General features: G+C 52.1%; 1 protein-coding gene across 1 annotated transcript; it reads right to left on the bottom strand.

The window, feature by feature from the left end:
• Positions 1–10,445: 10,445 nt before the first annotated feature.
• Positions 10,446–21,943, bottom strand: LOC132243255 (maestro heat-like repeat family member 5). Its single transcript, XM_059719564.1, has 13 exons — positions 21,877–21,943; positions 20,302–21,253; positions 19,266–19,765; positions 18,757–18,866; positions 18,293–18,415; positions 17,834–17,916; positions 17,352–17,457; positions 17,155–17,250; positions 16,530–16,637; positions 15,958–16,093; positions 15,519–15,619; positions 14,633–14,785; positions 10,446–14,412 (listed from the first exon to the last, which is right to left on the bottom strand). Exons 3-13 carry the CDS (start codon positions 19,762–19,764, stop codon positions 14,269–14,271), a joined length of 1,659 nt encoding a protein of 552 aa, XP_059575547.1. The 5' UTR covers position 19,765; positions 20,302–21,253; positions 21,877–21,943; the 3' UTR covers positions 10,446–14,268.
• Between the last annotated feature and the right edge of the window lie 259 nt (positions 21,944–22,202).

The following is a 22,202-nucleotide window of genomic DNA, read 5'->3' as shown; positions in this document are numbered from 1 at the left end:
GAACCCGAGGGGCCATCCTCTGAGTGGGACTTGTGCAAATATCAGCTGCAGCTGGAAGCTGAGGAGTGCAAGATCAAGCATGAGCTAGAGCTGAAGCGAATGGAGATGGTGGAGGAGGAGACCCAGTGCCAGCACAAGGAGGGCCAGTGCCAGCACGAAGAGGTCCAGCGCCATCATGAGCATGGTGCCCAAGAGGCCAGGTTCAAGTGCAAACACCACCATGCAGTACTCAGGATGCAGTCAAACCCTGGAGTTGCAGGCGCGTAGCGAGCCCCAGCTGCTGTCCTCAGGCTGAACACCCCAATCTTCCCTCACAACAAACATGGAGATGATCTAGAAGCCTTCCTAAAAAAAGTTTGAAAACTATGCATGCCACTGCAAGCTGGGAAAGGTCTTGAGCATATAACTAACCTCGTCTCCCAAGAGTGCATCACAAACTGCTGGGGATCAGGCTGGGACCAGGCAGCCAGCGAACAGGGACTGCCAACAGCTGAGCAGTTTGCGGCAGTTCACAGGCCAGTCGTGGGCAAGAGCACGTGGGGGCTTATGCCAGAGATTCAGGGAAGTGAAGGAGGAGGGGTGCTACTATGGGGTGACACGGAGCGCAGCCAAGGCCCCTGCCCTGCTGCTGCCTCCGGCCCGCAGCTCCTGTGAGGCCTCCACTGAGACAGGCCCCTTGGGTGGGTCGGCAGTGCCCTGAGCCCTGTCTGCGGGGGTTGCTGCGCGGGACCTGTGAGGCCTGGGGGTAGCGTCGAGGCCGGGAGTCTCTTGCCTGTGCCACTTGTGCCCGGATTGAAGCCCTGGAGGGGCAGGAGAGGGGACTCCATGCAGAGGTGAGCAGGCTGAGGGGCATCAGGGCAATTGAAGAAGGGATTGATGGTTACTTTAATTCTCCTGGATAAGGGAGGAGCACCAGGAGGTATGTGGGGGTGGGAGGGAAAGGGGCTGTGGGATGGGAGTGAGGGGTACCGGCAGGGCTGGGGGGGCAGGGGGAAGGGTATACACCCCTTCCCCCACCCGGGTGTCTGCTTCTTTGCAATTGCAAAACCCTACCCCCATCCCTGCCTTGAAACAAACCTCCCTCCCATTTTCCCCCTATCCCTCCCACTCCTTGTGCCCAACATCCCTCCTGAACATAAATTATATTTCCTTCTGCTCCCCATTCCCACCTGACCCCATCCCTCCCATGCCTGCACCCCAACCCCCCACAGGTTCCCAGTGTCCCCCAGCCTGACGGTGTTATTTATGTCAGCTCCCTTTTAAAAAGCTTCCATTCAGGTCTGAGCCTGCTGCCTCTAAAGAGGCGAGGTAGGCGCCTCCTCTTTTTCTTGATTTCAGCAGGCCCTGGGGTGACAACAAAAGTTGGTTTTCTTCTTATACTGAAGTCTGCATTGCCCTGGCTGTTCATTTCAGAGAACACGTTTGCTCCCTGCGGGAAGACTAGCTCTGCAGAAAGAGAAAAGCAAAGAAGCATCGAGTGATTTACTCTGGATAGTAGCACTGCAAGCAAGCGTAGAAAACTGGTGAGCATTCAGAGGTGCATGCTGGCTGGACACGTACCACTTTGAAGTCTAAATAAGGTTCTTTCATTTGGTTTTTACTAGTTATAACACCTCCTTTCCCACCAACAGCAAAAGTATGAGAAGATGTTGGACCATCCAAAGTCATGCTTCTGGAAGTCTGAGAACACCAAACTTACCTGTGCACTAAATGAAACAGTTTTCTGGCTCGGAGATCATTGACTACAGACAGTAGCACGATGTATACACACAGGGCTGTACATTTAGGTTGAAAGGCAACCATTTGATTTGCTTCCTTAATGCATCATTTCCATGTGTGGTTTTCTACAGCTTGCATGTGTTGGGTTCTTTATTCAACAAAAAGGTCAAGGCAAATTCCTTTCCATTCAGCTGAGACAACCCCTTTACCTCCTCATGCACCAAGAGCAGGGGTTGAACTTTGCCTTTTGGCAGCAGAGGAGATTGCTGCCCCCTGAGCTCACAGATACCTGTCTGCTAGCAATGGGAGACAGCTGTTTTCCAAAGAGGTGCGTGTGTTGGGAGGGGGGACACTGGGATGTTGGGTTGCTGGGTGCCAGAGGTGAGCAGAAAGAAGCCTGCTCAGCCTGGCTTTCTCCCCTCCCTTTGCGTCTTCCCTGTCTTCACTGGCTCTGAAAGAGGGCTGGTAAATCCAGGGCAGGGCCTGATACTGCTGCTGATTTCATGGTGATGATAGTTTGACCTTGCAATGGTCAGGGATTGATGGTAGACTCAAGATACCCAGCAGGTTTAGGGCTTGCCAAACACTGCAAGTGCAATGCCTACAATCCAGTAGCCCTCTGTGAAGGTGAAGCTGTTCTGTGGGGAATGCTCTGGATTTATACAGTGCTTTCCCCAGTAGGGTCTTTGACCATAAGTATGGCTTTAGGCATGACAAGAGTACAAATAAATAGTAAAGGTTAGCACTGGCATGCAAAACCTCAAACAACTGGTGGCCAGGATCCCAGGGACAGTCCCTTTAAAGAAAAAAGGAATCGGGGAATTTGGTTGTACCTTTGAGGGAATATTAAGGGCACGAGGATACGTCATCCCTGTGTGAGGAAGGTTAAGAATCACGTCAACGGACTGGCTTGGCTAAACAGCAAATGCTTTTGTGACTTGAAACTTAACAAGGAATCTCTCAAAATGTGGAAGCGTAGCTACAATACTACAGATGGCAATAAAGGAAAAACCCGGGCAGACCAAGGCACTTGTAATACAGCTACTACGAGACACACAAGCACCCTTTGAAGTTAGATGTCAAGGACCAAAGGAAGTGTAGGTCCATTACTGATTGGGGAAAGGGAATTAAAATTGCTCAATGTGGAAAAGGCAACGTGTTTAATGACTTCTTATCTCAGTCCGCATAAAATGTGTCCTAGAGGTATCAGGACACACCTGATAAGAAGTTGCGTTCATGTTCTGTTCTTGAGCCTGAAGCAATCCAAATCTATAAAACAGGATTCTGGCATGGCGCTATTCTGGCTTTTATAATGTTGGGTTCCAAAATGAGGAACGTAACTATATCCAGGGGATTTTAACTTAATTCTTCTCCTTAACAAATGGATGTTTTTCTCTGGTGTTCTTTAAAACAAAATGTCCTCATTTGAGATGTCAAAACAAATGCATGATGGGGTTGAGGGAAATTCTATCCTAACCCATAAGTCGGAAAAAAGTCGATATTGTCCTCTGTAGAATGAAAAGGAGAGTTATAATGAACTTGATGTGAGAGGGGCTGAAAGGGAGGAACACAACATGCCACTGTTCAGGTCCAGAAAGCCGACAGATAGAACAGGGGCTGGCTACCTGTGGAGAATTTCATCCTGGGCCAGAAACAGATCCTAGACCCAGTTTGACTGTGTGACTTCCAGTACACAGATTCTGGATAGGGGAATGTCTGTGCTTTCTGCTTCTCTTCGTGTCTGTTCTTCATATTACAGAATCGGACCAAGAATGTGCAGATGATGTTTCAGAATGGCTACTACAATCTGGCCATCACAGAGGAACCTGAGATTCAAGTGCTCAAACTCCCCTACGGTAAAAAAGGAGAAGGAGAACTGAGTATGTTCATTTTTTTACCAAAAGATATCAAGGATAACTCCGCTGGCCTGGAACAGGTAAATCCTCTGATCTCTGAGGGTGTGTATAAAAGGCTTATATACGCTGCCTATGAATGCACTGATATCTTTGCTCATCTTCAATTACCTGGGCAGTACAGACAGAAGAAAAGGCAATAGTAAAGGTTCTTTATATTTTCTCCCATTTACTGTGGATTTTGAAGATGCCCGTTATTAGACTGAGAACATTCTATTTCATTTCCTTAGACAAAATATACATGGTAAATTGCTAATGAATAAAACTTTGGGGATTTAAAAAAAATTCAACAATGAATCCTGAAAATATGACTTTTTAGTGACAATCTAAAAAATGTTACTTTGGGTTTTTTGAAAAATGTTACTTAGTTTTTTGAAATTTTGCAAATTTGAAATGAGAGACTTTTGAATGCAATGGCTTCGAAGAAAAGTCTCCTAATACAGTGGCCGCAACCATACGGCTCCAGTCTGGTGTGGACCGAGTGCCTTTAGCAGCACATTGGCAGTGGGGAGTTTTTCCTGAGCCCAAGCCAGGGTCAGGCATCTAGGAGCTGTGCCTGTGCCACTGCCACTGCTTCTCTCAGCCCCCTACCCTCTGGCTGGGGGGGAGAGTGCAGCTTCCCACTGGCTGAAAGCTTTGCCTATGCTACAACTGAGGGACGGTGGTGGCGATAAGTGGCAGAGGCCCGGGTGCAGCTAGAAACTGCCCAGCTCTTGCACAACCCCTTGCTGCCTGACCTTGATATGGGGGCAGGTGCAGGCACAGGCAGAGCTCTCCACCGCCAGTGGTTCTGCAGACTGAATCTGAATATGTTGCTGGCCCCTCTTCTATGATGTTATTGTCTTTTGCCTTTATATTACTTAGAACTTATTGTCTTTATATTGGTTATTATAATGTAACCAAAGTGGCTATCTCCTAAATTTGAAATCATTTTGACTCCATTACGTGTTCTTGTTTCCATGTGTTTTAAACTGAGGAAAGTCTGAGTAAATCAGGTGGCCAAGTTGATGCCCCTGTTCATACAGAATGTGGCTGGAGACATTTCCCACAGTGAGTGAGCTGCAATCCTATTTTCTGGCTCCCTGGGGCCTTTCTTATAGAAAACCCAATGTTATGCCTTCCCTCACATCCTGGCATTACTCCTCCAATATAATCACATCAGCACTGCTTTAAAGAAGGGGTGCTTTCATGTACACTGAAAATTGGCAACAGAAGTAACTGGATAAACCCTCAGGTTTATGAAGTTTTGTAGTCACTCACCATATCGACAGCTACCCGGAGACCTTCTCCTTCACCATCATCCCCGTCCCCACCCTGGCCTTTCCCTGAGCACAGGGAAGGGGGAGATACTGTTGCACAGGTAGCTGACCTTCTTGCTGTGCACATGAGTAAAATCTCCTCCTTCCTTCATCAATCAGGTAGAGATCTCGGGAAAATTCTACAAATGTGGCAAGCGCTCCCATCTCTCTGCCCAAACGCTGGGAAGCAGGATGCCGCCTTCAAAATAACCCAACTTTCTGTCTGAGGACACCTGGGCATAAAGGTGCCTAGACCTAGACAACAGGAACCAGAGAGTTGTCTCTGAAATCCTGCTCCTCCTCAGAGCCCAGGTGCCTGACTCAGGGTGCTATGTCTGGCACTAAAAGGAGCCTACCTCTGAGGGGAAGCTGCAGTCATGTCCACCTTTTGCATAGCTTAGTGGTTAGAGCACTCTCTCAGGAAGTTGGAAACCTGAACTCGAGGTCCCCCTCAGACTGGAAAGATTGCACCCTCCATTTCCTACTTCCCACAACAGTGAGCTAAGCCCTGACCACCAAGCTGTAGGCAAGGCTGGGATGGGAGATTGGCGACACCCTCGACATCTCCCGAATGTGGCCAATGCGCAGAAAATAATTCATGAATGACAGGATGGGAAGGGGTCACAGTGTAGAGAGCACTCATCAGAAGCCCAGTGTTGAGCACACGTCTTGCAGAATGGAGAGACAAAGGTTTTTGCCTGTTCCAAGGACTGGTCGAGTATTATACACTGGAGATTCCCTGGATAACATGGAGGGAAAATAACTTGCGGAGCCTCCCTCCACCCTCGAACTTTTCTGGAGAGCTCCAGCCCAGCCCAGGTGGTATGCAGGGTTTGGGGCTGGACCGCGTGGCTCCGGGGCCGGGGTGGGGAGCGGGCTGGGGCTGCAGGCAGCTCATCCAGGAGGCAGGGTGGAGCTGGCTCCCCACATCTGTGCGCACTCCCAGAGGGGTATGGGGGACACATACTCCCAGATTTGTGTGCAGGGTGGGGGCAGGTGAGAGTCGATGATTCGGACATAGACACAGCTTTATATATTTTTTCTACATACCTCAAGGTACCAGGTGGCTCGTGACCATCGGGATGGTGGGGCTGACGGAGCATCCCACGGGAGCGCAGGGGGGTCCCCAGCACGCTCAGCGGTGCACCCGGAAGTGGACAAGAAGCACTTTCGGTTCACTTCCAGGTCTGCCGCAGAGCGTGCAAGTGACCCCCCCTACCCCTGGCTTGACAACGAGTGCCTCCTGGGTTGGGGGGGCACCCGGGGTCTACTTGCAGTTGCTCACCGAACTGGGAGATGCGGGGGAGAGGGGTCCCCCACGTGCTTGGCGGTGGACCCGGAAATACTTCTGGTCCACTTCCAGGTCCACCGCTGAGCACGCGGGCCACCCTCCCCCACGCTCCTGTGGGACGCCCCATCTGCCCCACCATCTCGGCATTCACAAGCCGTGCCTGGTACCTCGAGCTATGTAGAAAAAACATTTAAAGCTGTGTCTATGGCTGAATCGCTGATTCTCCAAATCAGCACTGAATCTGCAGATTTGGATTCAGCCAAATCAAATCGGGACAATGATCCGAATCAACAAATCGAATCAGTGTCCCCTGAATCAGGCCGAATGCAAATCCAAATCAAATACGGCCTGCTTCGTACACCCCTCACAGCTAACCTCTGGGATGAAATCCTCAGGGCTCCTTTAAAACAAATCACCTAATTTTCCCAAGGGGTCTTTGTCCCCTCAGTGATTCAAGACCAGAAACAACCCTCTGCTTGGTGCTACCAGTCCATTCCTTTTTTTGGCACCCTCGCCTTTTGGGTCCTGAACCCCCCCAATTTCTTCTCTCTGGCTCCCGTACCTTCTGGCTTAACTCTGGGAGGGGACTTTCCCTCTTCAAGGGGACGGAGCGCACCCAAAGCAAGCGGCTCTTCTTCTTCTTTGCTTTAAAGAGAAAGCAGTGTGTACTGGTCAGCTACAATACACCGGGTGAACCCTTGGGCCCCAAACACCTGGCTACCTTGCAGGCAGTCTCTTTCAGGAAACATCCCTGCTGGCTTCTCACTTGTGCTCTCAGCTTCCTCCCCTGCTGCCTTTCTCTCTCAGTCTCCGTTTGCCTCTAGCATCTCCATTTTCAAAAGGGTCTTTTTTCACTGCCCTGCCCTTCTCTCAGGTGCCTCCCAGGCACAAGAAACAGCGAGGAGCAGGGATCCTAGTTTTCTCTGATTTACAAAACATCCCCAATTTTCAGTTTAAAAAAAGGAACTCCAAATCCACATTTTTCCATCATTTAAATGAAACACCACTAATATAGAGATGTGTACACAGTGGTGTTGCATTTTAATCATGGAAAAATGTAGATTTGGAGTTACTTTTTTTTAGCTGAAAATTGGGATTTTTTTAAATCCGAGAAAATCAGGATCCCTGGTGGGAAGACTCTTACGTGCAGTTAGGTGGTGGCTGAAGTCCACTTGATGTGGCAGCATTGGCAAATGAGCTCCTTGTTGCTTGCAGGCCCGTTACCTACCGAACACCTAGGCGTATCTCTACAGCGCTGGTTCGAAACACAATTAATCCCTCTTTTCCCTGTGCACAAGCTACTTGGGGAAAGTTGCATTTTGCCAGCTACAGCTGAGCACCAGTTCACCATTTCCCATCCCCCCCGCCACCTATTTGTCTCACACTTATTGTCCCCCATCCCTTCTGATCCTCGCTGCCACATATTCGCATATTCACAGACCTGCAGTTTGCATATTGACTTCTTTTCCACCATGGAGAACACAAAGCGCCAGCAGATTGTCCCTATGCCTGAAGAAGGGTGTTTGTGCCCGAAAGCTTGCAAAGAACAGTTTTTCCAACTATTTAGTTGGTCGAATCAAAGATCAAGCAGCGTCCTTCCATTCGCACCGCAGCTCAGACTTACCACAGGAAACACCAGCAGCTGGTCTGCGCCTCCATGCAAGCCCCAGGTAAGTACCTGGGGTTTACCCTTTCCCAGGGGGAGTCCATACTCACTGAGAGAGGGTTGGTACTCCTCAACCCCGTCGCCCGCAGGGTCGTTTTGCCGACCCCTCTGCAGAGCGCTCCTCGATGGCATCATCATCACCGTTCTCCCCTGCGTGTCCCAGGCAGCAAAGTTGTTGGGCTCCTGCGCTGCATTCCCGTCACACTGCCGCGTGGACCAGGCAAGCCTCCCTGGCTTGTGAGGGACAGCTTCCCCTCCATTTTGTGCGATGCTGAGAGGCAGCGTCCCCTCCGTTTTGTGAGGCCGCAGAGCAGGCAGCTGCCCCTCCGTCTGGGAAGCCTTCACAACCCCTGTTACTGAACAGGACAACTCTTGGGCTAATTACCTGAGAAGAAGCCAAATCCAGAATATCTTCATTTTAATTATACAAGGACTCTTTAATTAGTTGTCATTAGTCAGTTATACGTATAGCGAAGGCCACTTTAAATCTTTTAGCAGTTAGGAGATAGATTGTTGTTTCCTGAAGGCTGAGGTGCTCAAGAGGTTGGCTATATAGTAACATTGTTTTTACCTCTAGACATTTCAGCACAGGCATTCAGGGAAGTATATGACATGACATGACATGACATTATTACCGCTTGCCTTACTGCTTTGGTTAGTGGATTTTCGTACCTTAGTGAAATTAGTAATATTAACACATGGTCGATGCTGCAATAACAATCTGTTGTAACTATTTAGCGTGTGGAGCGGTGAGTGTGGTCGTGTTAGTTGAAGCCATCAGGGACCTGGATGTGACCAAGCAGTGAGATATTGCTCTGGGGGTTTCTTTGTTACGTCTTGTCTTTCTTATGTCTTGTCCCTCTTTGTCCCCAGGAGCTTGGCAACTTCATTCAATGTACAATGGGGAGAACTAATGACAATGGCTGTCATGTCATGCAATGGGAGAGCATTGAATGAGCCCACCGAAGGGACGAAAGTGCTCAGACCATTAACATCTCTGGACAGTCGGATTGCTTTTCTTACTAGAAATGCTTTGAAAAGCTGTATCCCACTCTTCACACAATTCTTGAAGCAGAGGTACAGCTATATTCGTTCACAAACTAATTGCTTTCACATTCATTAACAGATGGGGCGACTCTGAGGGGAGGTAAGAGTAGTGGAGATGCTATCTTTTTGTCATACAGTACCAATATGTCAGCAACAAAGTCCAATCTTTTGGGTGGTGATTGGAACTGCGTATTGGATACGGTGCTTGAAAACTCAGTTACTGTTAACAGAGTCTATCAGAAAACTGAAAACAAGCCCTCTTATTTATTAAAAAGACCTAGGATTGGTAGATATCTGGAGGCTTCACCAACCCAGAGGTGAGAGGCTAGACCTGTTTCTCACCAGTTCACTTGTCGTACTTCAGGATTGATTATTTTCTCATACCCAGTCTCTGGTTCCTGCTTGTTTAGGTGCAGAAACACAACACATCTTAATTTCTGACCCAGCTCCCATTATAATAGCAATGGATTTAAATCATTGTATTAAGAACAAGGGAAGCTGGAAGCTTCATACTTCATTGCTTAAAGATACTAAATTCTGTGAGCAATGGAGAAATCGATCGCATAGTTTACTGAAGACAACAGGCATTACATGTCATCTGCTGTGACTGGTTAGGGAACCTTGAAAAGCTACTTTTTAGGGGGAAATAGATAAAGTGTGCTAATGAAAGGGCAAAAGACAGGTCTCAAATGTTATTTGCAGCAGAGCAAGATATTTCACATCATGAAAGAGCACATAAACTAGTTCCACAAAATGAAAATATATTTAGATCCCTCAGAAAAGCACAATAGAACTCCAACTAGCTGAAAACCGCAAAACATTCACACTTAAATTTTTATTGCAAAAGTATTTCTTTAAATACAGGATTTTTAGTAATCCTTTGACCAAGTACTGCTAAATGATTTCTTCAGTCAGCTTCGAAAGGTTGTTTTCTTTCTTCAGCCAGTTCCTTTTTCTCTTGCTTGCCTGTTTCGCATTCTGTCATATTCATGTTCACTAGATGGACTTCGAAGTCTTCCAGACTTAAATTTTCTTTCCTGAAATCTTCTTATTCCATCATTTTAAAATTTTCTATTATAATGCCCTGCTTATTCTGCCTGTCATTAACCATTGTGACTGACTGCCAAGAATCAATAGTCTACTGCAATCTATTACTGGCGAGGACGGTGCATGGGGCACTGGAATACCACCAAAGCCGAGCTTCCCTGAGCATGGCCAGGCTTCCGGCGCCCCGTGCACCCTTGGATCCAGTGGGTGCTGCTTGTGAGCTGGGGCTGCACCAGTGCGCCTAGCTCCCAGCCGGGTGGCTGCAGGGGAATTGCTGCTGCCGAGGGAAGCACCTGGACCCCGCAGCGCATGTGTTACTTGCTTTGGTGTGGTTTCTTTGGTGTATTTCTGTGATGACATGAAAGGAATCTAGAGTTTTACTTCTGTTTAAATATTGCAGTAAGATCCCCAAGGATGTAAATTAAAATAATAATAATTCAAAACTAGATGAAACCAACAAAACATTTGTGATTACATTTTTATTGCAAAATTATTCCTTTAAATACAGGATTTTAGGATAGTGATTGACCGAATACTTTAACAGAATCAAAAATTCTCACCCTTCAAATGGCTACGTAAAGCTGTCCATGTGTAAACACAGGCTTAGGAATACAAGCACATATTTTGTCAAAAGTTTGACCTTGTGACTTGGTTACAGTCATAGAATAAGAGGGCCCTTGTATACGTGACTAACAGCTCTTGTATATGTGAGGAAATAGCCCATTTAAGTGGCTTCGTTGCCCATTTTTAACCATTTAAATGTGTAATGCTGTACAGGTTCGGTGGCATGTTAAGATTTAAATGAGTTTTTACATAGCAAAGTAAAACACATCCCATGTGTATTAGTTTTCTTCATAACATATTACAGCGCTATTCCTCACATGTACAAGGGCCCTATCTGGAGGAGGCGATGGGGATGGTACATGGGGTGCTGGCAGCCTGGGGGTGCTGGCAGCCTGAGGGTGCTGGAGGAAGCTTGGGCTTGGTGGGTATTCACTGCCCCGTACCCCATCCCTGACACCTTCTCTGGCTGCCATCACACCCAGCTGCCATCCCACTACCATCCCAGGGCAGCCAGCCCATTCCCGGGTGGTTCCAGGTGGTGGGAAGGTGGCAGGGACGGTGCACGGGGTGCTGGAAGCCCACCAAGCCTGAGTTTCCCTGAAAACACCCAGGCTTCCAGTGCCGCATGCACCATTGGTTCTGGCAGATACTGCCTGAGAGCTGGGGCTGCACCCGAGCAGCTAGCACCCTGCCCAGCCGGCCCAGTGGGGGTCTGCCACCGCTGCGGGAAGTACAAGGCCCTCCTACAGCTCAGGGGCTGTAAGACCCAGTGGCAACTCATGCAGGCAGGCTCTGCCAAGTAAAAAACCCCACAAAAACAGTGAGGGGCCTGATCTTCATTTTTTTTCCTCCCGGTCCCTGCCTGCATCTCGCGTGGCTGAGGAGTGAGCTGCCAGTGGTTCATGCAGCCCCTGAGCTGCAGGGAACTCCAGTGCTTCCCGCTGTGGTGGCGGCACTGCATGGGCAGCACCCACCCGCTGACACCCGGCCCGGCAGTCCTGTGGGGCACCATCACCATGCAGGGAAGCACTAGAGGCCCCCAGCAGCTCAGATCCCACTGGCAGCTCTCCCTCTGGCTGCAGGAGAGGCAGGCAGGTTCTGGAGGGGAAAAAAGGGGAACGGGCCCCTCACTGCTTTATTTCCCCACCTCTCAACCCTGCCCCCTCACCCCCGTGCCCTCGTCGGACCCTACCCACTCCACAGCAGAGCGCCCCAGTGCTTCGTTCTACCTCTAAGTTGTCTACATATCTGTCTGAAATGGTCTTATTCTGTCTGCACTTTTGGTTGTTTCAGTTTCAGCATTGCGATTGGCTGCCAAGACAACTAATCAGAGTGCTCCAGACAGACAGAATAAGTCTCTTGTGATGATACATAAACATTTTGACATGGGATTGCATGTCAGGTCAAGAGAGTGAACATGACTATGAGTGGCGTGACAAGGCAGGTAAGTTATTGGCTAGAAGACTTTAGGCGGAGGCATCAAATAGCAGATCTCTGCAATAATTACCTCCATTGATAATACAGTATTAGATTAGAAGCTATATGAATTAGATTTGAATATGTCAAGCAATTGAACTAGAGAAGGAGATCACGTTACAGAAAGTTACGGAGGTGCTGCATTTCTTTGAGAGGGGAAAGCTCTGGCAGTTTTCCATCTGAATTTTAGAAAACTTTCCGGAAAAGTCTGGCAACAATTATTATAAACTATGTACAGTGAAATAGTTGAAAATGGAATTCTGTCTAGAGAAGCAAGAACAGCTTTATCTATTTGTCTACTCAAGAAGTGAAAGAAAGGTTTAACATGTGGAGCCTACCGCCCAATCTCAATATTGAAAGTTGATAACCAGTTTCTCACAACATGATGAGCTCTAAGACGTAGTAAGGTGATTCCATTCTTGATACATGCTGTACAGGTAGGTTCTATAAAGGGTACTTTGGCCTCGGGTAGTTCACACAACTGCCTGACTCATCAGCAGCTGTTCTCTCACTACACTGGCAAAGGTGCTATGATTGGAGTTGTGGGAGAGCTGTGCCTGGCTGCATCCGATTCTAAGAGACTGGTGAGTGTAATCTCTGCTCCACATGGAGGGTGAGAGGCAATAGTGCTGAACAACCCAGTCCCAGGTGACCTTCCAAACTATTTGAACCACCTTGGATTGACAGACTGGTTTCATCCTCTGGATGCCATAATTTTCTGCCCTGTTCTTAACTGTCTGCTTCCTTGATGCCATTTTCCATTTTCCTGTTATTTCATTTGGGCCTTCCAGCTGATTGTGATATTTAGTAAAGTACTGCATAGGTATTATTGCGTGTGCTTCCCATTGTTTACCTGCCTTGTCATTATCATTCTTTATCCTCTTTATTCTCATGTTCCTCTTAGTCCTAAAGCAGTCCCTTTTATGTTTTTGAACCCTTAATCTAATTTCAGTGCGTCTCTCACAAACACCAACCAAATTCAGAGGGGTGTCCCAAGCAGGAGTCCCCCGCAACACCAGTGCTGCTGGTCAGTCTGGTTGAACCTTAATCCTCCTGTCCACTGGTAACAAGTGGGCATCCTGGGGCCGGTCAAATCGTTGACCCACCCATTTGTCTCAGGGCTAACTGCCCGCCTCCCTCACCTGCCACAACCTTGATGATACAGGTGAAAGATGAGAACATGGCAGGAAGCTGCCCATTTACTTGCACTGTGTAACAGGAGGCCCTTCCTGACCACCTATTTCTGGGCTAAGCGCCCGCCTCTCTTTCCTGCCACACCGTGGCAATACAAAAAGATGGTCTTAATTAAGCGGTAGGCTGTCCATTTCTTGCCCGAATGCCTGGGGATGTTATCTGCAGCTCCAAATCCTCCCCTATGCTGCAGCTCATGTCTCACAGCTGGCATCCCAGTTCTTAGCATCTTTGGCCCCATCCTGGGCCCCATAATCCTCCAGTCTGGACCCCAACTGGCTCCTTCCGATCAGGCGGCCTACTCCGCCCTCATTCTGGGCTGTCTACCTCCCTGCACTCTTCCCCCTCTCAGGTGTGCCCCACACCCCGGGACCTTTGGCCACACAGGCCCTGGCCTCCCCTCCAAGGCCAGTTAGAAACCCCAGGCCCTTGGCTCTGGGCGTCCCTCACAGTGGGCCCCTGGCCCTTTTGACCCTTCTGGTCCTGGCCCCAGCACTGACCAGTTGAGGGTGCCTCAAGTCAGGATTGTGAGCATCTAGTCCGCTCTCTCACAGGGGTCCGCTGTCTCAGGCCTACTATGGGGTTACCCACCTGGTTGTGGGAGCTGGGGTTATAAAGGCGCCCCGACCCGCCTTTCACCGGGGTGGTAACTGGCCTGGCATTTCCTGGGGGCTCCCACGCCACTAGGAGCCCCACCAGGCCACCCATTCCCGGCAGGGTGCAGTTTTCGGTCGTGCCCAGGACCAAGAGCCTCCTAGCCATCCCCATAAGCTCTTTCCCTTACCGCCTGGTTGTTCCTGCTGCAGCTCAGCGAGGCAATGTTTCTGCCTTGGCTGGCAGCAGCAGACTGCAGCCTTTATATACAAAGTTGTCAAAATGACTGCTGCCATCAGGCACTTGCTGGATGCCTGACCCAGCCCTTAAAGTGGCAGGCACTAGCAGTGCCCTGCCACACGCTGATACCTAGGGCTTATATACACGGCTCCGACCTCCCCTACACCGTGTCCCATGCCTCGCAGTTGGCATCCGTGGCCTCACACCCAGCCTTTGCTTGCATCAGGATGGATGGCGCTGCTGCGGAGAGATGGGGATCCTTGAGGCACTCTCCAGATGACTGTGCCTCTGCAGCTCTTTGGGCAGCTGATGGAAGCATTTCAGGATTAGGAGCTTCCTCAGTACCCTGACGGGAATTTCCTTCTCCTGCAAGGGTACAGAAACCAGTCAGGGACTCCAGGGCCACCAGGGACAGTCAGGTAATGACATTGGAGCCAGCACAATCCCAAACCAGCCCAAAGACGCGTTGTCCCCCACCAAACACACACCGTCTTTAGCTTCCCTACCCAGAAATCACCCTCTCCTTGGCTAGAAGTGAGAGAGTGTGTCCTGCCACTCATTTCCTGAATCCAACCATGCTGCTCACCTCTGCCCCCGTCAGGTGACCAGATTGCCCCAGGATGGCATAGAGCAGAACCACCCCGGCCTGGCTCACGTGCAGCATGACATGGTGGATCCCCAGCAGTGCCCTCTGTGCAAACGCTCTCCTCTGGTCTTCGGAGAGGATCTTCCTGAAGGCCTGAAACCCACAGGACACAAGGCATTGTTGCATCCCAGAGCCAGGCTCCCCGTCAAGGAACTGGAATGCGTTGCCCTTTTGATGGGCTGTGGGGAGGATGAGAGCCTGGCTGGAGCCATGGCAGGTCACTCTACTCGACAGCCTTTCAAATCTCTCAGCGGATGCAAAGTCCAGATAAGGAGAGGAGGACTCAGGTCTTGTTCCCCTCTCCTGCCCTGGCCTTCTCCCTGCCTTTCACATGGGGCTGTCAAGTAGCCTGGGATGGAAGCTCACAGTGCTGCCTACTGAAACCCAAGGGGAGGGTGGTTCTGCTTTTTAACTGTGGAGAGAAGAGCACAGCTTGTCTGCGCTTCTGCACAGAATGGGACTTCCTGCAAGGATCTGTTGGAGCAATGGTGGGTGTGTGCTGGCTGCTTGCCAGCCCCAGGTCAGAGCTGCCCAGCTCAGGACCTCCAGTGTCAGTCAGGGAGGGACAGTGGGGTCCTGCAGTAACTTCCCTCCCAGGGGATTGTCCTTGGGCCACGTCAGCGTGACACCATGCAAGACATACAAACCATGGACGCGGCTAGGACTCGGACATACAACCATGCACCCTTGCTCCTCGCTCTAAGCCTGACAGAGGGTGCTGTGGGCTGAAGGTAGAGCCTTCCTCCTGAAGGCAGGAGGCAGGTATTCCAGGGAAACACAGCCCCATCTCCTGAGCTGGTGTACAGAATGGGCAGAGCATCCTTACCTCTCCCATTGTGGCCAGATCGATGTAGAGGAGGATTCGGTGTAGGTGGTGCTGGTGCTGGCTGATGGGCCACAGCTCCTGTGCCTCTTGGATGTCTTGCCCTAGGACAGAGAGAGGCTGGTCAGAGCTGCTGTTCTGGCTTCAGAACTGAAAACATGTGAGCGCTCTGAACTGCAGACCCTGGGATTGGTGCCATGGTACAGATGATGTCTAAGAGGGGAACCTCCCGATCTCACTGAAGCCAGGCTGTAGCCCAAGGGTTACGTAACACCCTACAGTCCCTCCCCTGAGTTCAAGGCTACTGCTCCTGCCCTCCCTGAGGCCACTTTGCCCTCATGTCTCCGTGAACTCTCCCCCTATGTCAACTTCCCAGCTTGCAGACCCTGGACAGGCTGATTTTCTTAGGTGATTCCCACAGCTGGACTCAAGGTTTCCATACCCTTCTGATGCATCAAGATCTTGTAGAGGTGGGAGAGGCCCTCCTTGGCCTGGCGGCTGATCTCCTCCCCTGGGTCGCTGATGCACAGACCCAGCAGGGCCACCAGGTCACCCACCAGGGGCACCTTGGGCGAGTCCTAAGGAAAGGCAGAGGACAGGAGAGTCCATCTATGTCTGACCGGCAATCACCTCAGGCTCTCTGGGCCGTGTGCATCTCCTGAAGCCTGAGAAATAAATCTCTCTGCCTGCCATACAGCAGGGAGCCAAGGGTCTAGGAGCGGGCCCCCCTGAGGACTCCCTGCATTTGTTGCTCCAGGAGGAGCAGCAGGGCTCCTGAGACAGGCATGAATCTGCCTGGAGCACTCTATGGCAGCTGCTGCCCTCTCCTGAGACAGGGGCTCTTAGCCAGGAGCACAAGCCCTTGAATCAAGCACAGCCAGTTCCCAGCCCTCACTCTGCCATGCAGGGATCCTCTCTCCTATCCCGCGCTTACCGCTGCCACTGCTATCCCACAGGCTTTTTCACCAGCCCTGCCTCTGCCTAAAGTCAGGACCTGACACAAGGCTCATTTACCTCAAACTGTGGGAGGAGGGAGACTGCAAAGCAGAGCAGGCTGGTGGTGATCTTGATGGCTGTGGCTCTGTCCCTCTTATCTTCCAACTGGAGCCACAAGGTCAAGTGCTGTGGGTGGAAGAAGTTCATGGCAGTGGACACGTGCTCCTGTTGTACCAATGATCCCCACCCCCACCCCCTCCTGAGTGCTGACCCTTTAAGCCCAGGGTAAAACATCAGCCTCAGGGGGCCAAACTCTGTAAGAAGGGATTGTTGCATCCAGCACGGCCCTGCCCCCAAACGCCCTTTCCCAGCCCCGACCCCTCCCTCTGCATCTCAGGGATGGTTTTTGTCTCTTAAAGCTGGGACCAGACTCTGTCTCAGGGCTGCTTCTCTCCTCCCTGAACATAGACAGCATGACAGGAAGGAGAAAAAATCCTGTATCTGTGCCAGGCTCCAAAGCCCAAATCCAAAGGGGCATCCTCCACTCTGTGGGTAATCCCTGAGGGATCGGCATGGTGAACTTGCACCAGACTCTTGTCTCAAGGAAGGAGCCAGGGATTCTTCTCTGAGGACCGGCTCCTGCAGTGCACAGGTCATTGAAGCTGCCCCCATCCTAAACCCAGCCTCTCCCCATGGTGCTCACCTGCCCGATGAACTGCAGCCTGGCCAGGCTGGGGGCAGTTGCCAGCAGACACCTCAGCGTGGCCTCCAGGTACTCCACGCTGATCCGCTGCATGCCCTGGAAGAAGACAGAGAGCCAAGAGGGTCAGTGCTGGAAAGTCCTGTGCCATGTCTGCCAGGGGATGGCTGGTGGGACTGTGCAGTGAGAGAAAGAGGTACCTGGATGTGCTGGCTGTTGTGCCCTGTGGCCATCAGGAAGGTCTTGTGGAGGGCGGTGTAGAGGAGGCGCGATTCCAGGGCTGGCTCCAGGGCTGGCTTCAGTTTGCTGTCAGGAAAGAGGAGCCTGTCTGGATGGAGCTCTGTGGGGCTGGCATTGGCTCTGATGTGGGCAGGTCTCGACAGGGAAATAGGCACCCAGAGGCGACAATATGAATTGAAACCTCAAGGAAGGCTGAAGTGTGCCAGCACCCAAGGGTCAGGGTTGGCCCACTGACCCCTCTGTTGCCCGTCCCACTGATCCTTGACCCTCCAACAGTATCCACACTGTCGGCCCTTTGCTGAAGGCCCTTGTGTCATCATTACAGGGAAACTCAGTACCTAACCTGGGGAAAGGACATATTCCCACCTCGTCGGCAAACCAGGGGAAATCTCTGGAGCTGAGCAGTGCTGCAGTTAGTGCAGCTGGGCAAGTGAACAAGTACCTGAGGATGCAAACAACAGCCATGCTGTAAGGAAGGATGGTGCTGGGCTCTTCTTCACAGTCGGACAGCTTGTCAATCAGCACCTGAGAGACGCATGGGGGAACGTAAGAAGGAGACCTCACAGTGCTCCTGGGGCACCTGGATGCCACCGCCAACCTGGGCCCCCCTACCAGTTCTCTCCTCCGCCCTCACTGAACACGGCTCTCCTCTTCCCTCCGACATGCTCATGAACACCCTGTTGGTCACCCGGTTTCCCCACCCGCTCCCACATCTGTCCTCCAGCCCTCTCATTCCCCTACCACCCTGTACTCATTCACCCCACAATGTCCCGCTTCTCTACCCCCTATCCACACACCTAGCAACACCTGCCCTCTCCTCTTCACTCCAGTCCCCATTCACACATCCTCTCCTGGCTGCTTAACTTCTGACGCGAAGCAGCCAGTGCTCTTTTGAACTCACCACAATCCTCTCCACAAGTGCCGCTTTGCAGCAGGGCGGCTCTAGGGTGTCCTCGCCCCTCTCCATTGTAGCCAGGCACAGCGTGGGGACGGCACGGAGGAAAGTGAGCCCCTCATTCACAGTCTGCATACACCATAAGTTACAATGGGAAAAGGCCGGCTCATAGCCAGGAACCTGCCTGCCCTCCCAAGGGGAGCGTGGGGCTCAGATCTGGTGGTATCCCCCGTTCTCAATCCACATCTCCTCCTGGGCAAATGGGGTCTGGCACAGGGATGGGGTCTCTGTGGGGAGGGGTCCCCACGTTGTTTGGGACAAAAGCACCCCCGACGAGGGTCCCAGCCCACGTGGGCTGCACGTGCCCATCAAAGGCTGTGGCTCACTCGGTTCCTCCTCCCCAGAGGGCCACATGGTGGGAGAGTGGACGGGCTGGTGCTGGTGCTGGTCCAGCTCTGGGATGTTCCTACCTGGTCCGTGCTCTGGAGGTGCCGTAGGATGACTGAGAGGGCGGCTTCCTCCAGGTAGGTGAAGTCCTCCCTCTGCTCTTCCTCTGCCTTGTAGAAGGGCAGGACTGTATCTGCAGGGAGAGGGAGAGACTGTGATGCCTGCTGCTGCTGAGGGGAAACAGAGGGGCAATGCAGAGGAGAGGTGTGTCCACGTTCCTGCAGCCCAGGAAATGGCCCCGTGGCTGCCCAAGTGCTATATGGCCCCTCTCCATGCACTGCCTCAGGCCCCGCCTGTCCCAGCACCCCAGGGAGGTGCCTGCCCCTCTGGGAGATTTGGGGACCCTCACGTACAAGGCTCCCTCTTCCCGCTCCCCACCCAGGACCATGTCTGTGGCCCACACTGGGGGTGCGAGGCCTCCTGTCACTCAGGCTGTTGCTCTGCCTGGGATCCCCCGGCCCCATCACAGAGCGACTCACCGCACTCAGGGGTCACTGCCCTGTTCGCACAGGACGTCTGGGTGTCACCTCACCTCTGGCGGTGGCAGCATGTTGCTGGAGGCCCACAGCCTCCTGGGAGCTGTCGCTGTCCTCCCTGGAGGAGCTGGAGCCCAGCTTGAACCAGGGCCTGTGCAGCTCCTGCCCTGGGGAGCCTGGCTTCTCCTCCCAAGCCACGTGAGGAGTGGCCTTCGGCTGGGCTTCAGCGCTGGTGTCCTGGCTGCTGTGTTTGGGGCTGGAGCTGCGTGGGGGCTGTGCCTGGGTCTCTGGCAGTGCTGGGCCCTTCCTACCCAGCTGTATCCTGGGCCACCTCCATCGGGGCCTGACTGGCTCCTCTCCCTGCTCTTCCGTGGCTGCTGGAGGTGCCCTTCTTCTCCAGCCCACGAGACAGTGCCACCACCTGCCCTTCCTTGATGCAGCCTCTGCCTGGTGGTGGCCGCCCTGCTCCTCCTCCTCAGGCTTCTTCCTGTCCTTCTCCTGTCCCGGGGCCATTCTTGCCGTCCTCTTTCTGAGGATCTGCCTCAGCCTCTCCATCCTGACACAGAAACAGTTAGGAGTGTGGGTTCAAAGCTGTCTCTCCCTACTTGTCTGTCTGCCCCTTCCCCGAGCTGGGTGACTCCCCCACATCCCATGCTTTCCCCTAAATACTGGGTGCCAGCTTTTGGCTGTCAGAGGTTTGCAAGCTGTTGGCTCAGGACCAGAGACCTTCAGTTAGTTTGGACTAACAACTCCCTCCTCCTGCCCTTGCCTGCTCTCCTCATTCAAGTCAGGGGGACTGAACGTTGGGACTCAGGATACATCCTGGGAAGTAGGGCACCTTTTCTGGGAGCTGTGAGCACTCAGAAACTCCACAGATTTGGGCCCCCCGGGACACGTGGCTGGGGGAATGGCCCCTGGTAAGGGAGGTGTTGGGATCTCCACTCCTTGGGGATGTTTGCAAACACACTGATGATGGTGCTGGAGAGCCCCAGAGGAGATGTCATCACTTCTGGGGATATGGTTTCCCGCCCACAGCTGCTCCTCCCTGGCCAGAAATGGGAAGGCGGCTCTGACAGGCTGCAGACCACTCACTTGCCCTGGAGGGCTGGCGGACTGCTAGGTAGAGTCTCGCAGTCCCTCTGGCTGGGTTCCTCGCCTTCTTCTGTGGTCCTTGGCCTCAACGGGTCCTGCCTCCCAGGAGTCTCTGCAGCTGCTGGGTGCCTCAGTAGATGCAGCTAGGTGGATGTGTCTTGTACCTGGAAGGGGACTCTGCCATGTATTAGGAGACTTGTTGGAATATGCCGTCGTGCACTGCCCCTTCCCCTACAAACACATTAAACACTTCCCTTTCTCCTGCATCCCTCCCCCTTCCCCCTTCCCTTGCTCTCTCCCAGGCATAACTGCCCCTCCCTGATTTCCCCTTACAGCCCTCGGTGGCAAAACTGGATAAAGTTGTACAGGTCCATTGCCCCTCATGTCTGCTCTTGGCCTCTCTTCTCAAAAGGCGCGCTCCCTCTACCTTTTCTTACCCAGTTCCTTTTTTCCCGACTAGGCCTGTACCCATGTTCTGCACCCTAAGTACATCTAGCATGATATCTCCTTAACCAACAACTGTTGTTGCCTCTATGCTGGTGGGGTGCCAGATGCCATCCGTCCTGGCTGGATAGGGGGACCTGGAGCAGGAAGGATTTGGCAGCCTGGAGTCACCAGGGCAGGCAGAGATGGTCTGAATCAAAAATAAAATACACAGACAAGGTTAAATTAGCACAAGCAATTCCTATCATGTGCTATTCAGGGCTTGGCCTCCAGAGTGACTTGGGCTCCTCTGCACTGCTCACGCGCTTGGGAGAAAACATTAGTAATCCCCAACCTGAAGTCAGAAAAGACCATTGCTTCAATGCCAGCTTCACAACCACCTGCGCCTCAGGGTGCATTGTCTCATTACCTGATCCTCAGCTCCTTGTGCAGGGGAAAGGTGACAGGAAAGAAATCCTCCTCTGGAACAGGCTCTCCTGGGACTCAGTGACGGTCACCAAGAAAATCACTAACAACAACAAAAAGTGTCTTTCATTCTCATGGATTTGTCTGAAATAGTTGCATCTGTTGACTGTGGGGCAACGAAGGAAGTGAATCCTTCAGTGCGATCAGTGAAGAAGGGTGGGGATTGAGCGACACCTCTGTGGGTTGCAATGTTAGGAGCTGTCTACGCTGTTAGCTAATAGTTTCATGGGTGAGTTTGAGGATGTGACAGGCAGGAGGAGGAAGGAAGACAAACATTTCCTAGACGAAACTGCATCCTTTGGAGCCACAACCTGGTAATCTGAGGTGTGATCCTAACGTGGCGCTCATGTTTGGCTGCCCTATTTAACCACGGGGGGCATGGCCCTCTACGTCAGACCTCTTGAGCGTACGTTGACAACATTTCGTAGAGGCAGGACACTGACTGCCGTGCTTCCCCTCTTTCACCTCTGTCAAGGTTCGGGTGTTAGGTGTGTGTTGTGGCAGGGTTGAGAGCAGGCTGGTACAGGGCTCGGCTAATGGTGTGTATGGGATGGTCTGAACAGGGCTGATGCTGCCTGAGGAAGGGGTTGCTGAGTCCTGTCTGCAAGCCTTGCTCACCTCATGTTGTGGCAGAAGAGGGGGCAGCTTTCCCCATCCCTCACTTACCCGCTCCTCTCCAGATGGAGAACAGCCGTCAGCACCGCTCCGGCCGCCGACTGCAACTGACTGCCGTTCCCCGGCGCCAGCGCGATGATACGAACGCTGCCGCGGCAACGCCCGGGGATGAGTTCCGCCAGGCCCCTCCCCCTCCCCCCAGGCTCCCCCGCCCCCAGGTCCACGCCCATTTCCTCCTTCGCCCACGCTGCACGCTCCCCGGTGGCCCGCGGTCCTGCGAGCACATCAGTTGACCCCCAAGTGAATTACTTCTAAGGGATAGAGAGCTGAGCCGGAAAGAATTAAGGGAAGTGCTTCATATATCAGGTGTCAAATAT

The sequence above is a fragment of the Alligator mississippiensis genome, chromosome 16 (genome assembly GCF_030867095.1).
Source record: "Alligator mississippiensis isolate rAllMis1 chromosome 16, rAllMis1, whole genome shotgun sequence".
Lineage (NCBI taxonomy): Eukaryota > Metazoa > Chordata > Crocodylia > Alligatoridae > Alligator > Alligator mississippiensis.
This window is presented reverse-complemented; position numbering and strand designations above follow the sequence as displayed.

Bases quoted from the DNA above. Each gene is read 5' to 3' on its own strand.
- LOC132243255 (XM_059719564.1), bottom strand. From the start codon at position 19,764: ATGGAGAGGCTGAGGCAGATCCTCAGAAAGAGGACGGCAAGAATGGCC. The intron at 18,416-18,756 runs GTAGGAACATCC...TGGTGTATGCAG, and splicing joins ACCTCCAGAGCACGGACCAG to ACTGTGAATGAGGGGCTCAC. The intron at 16,638-17,154 runs GTGAGCACCATG...TTCCACCCACAG, and splicing joins GGCTGCAGTTCATCGGGCAG to CACTTGACCTTGTGGCTCCA.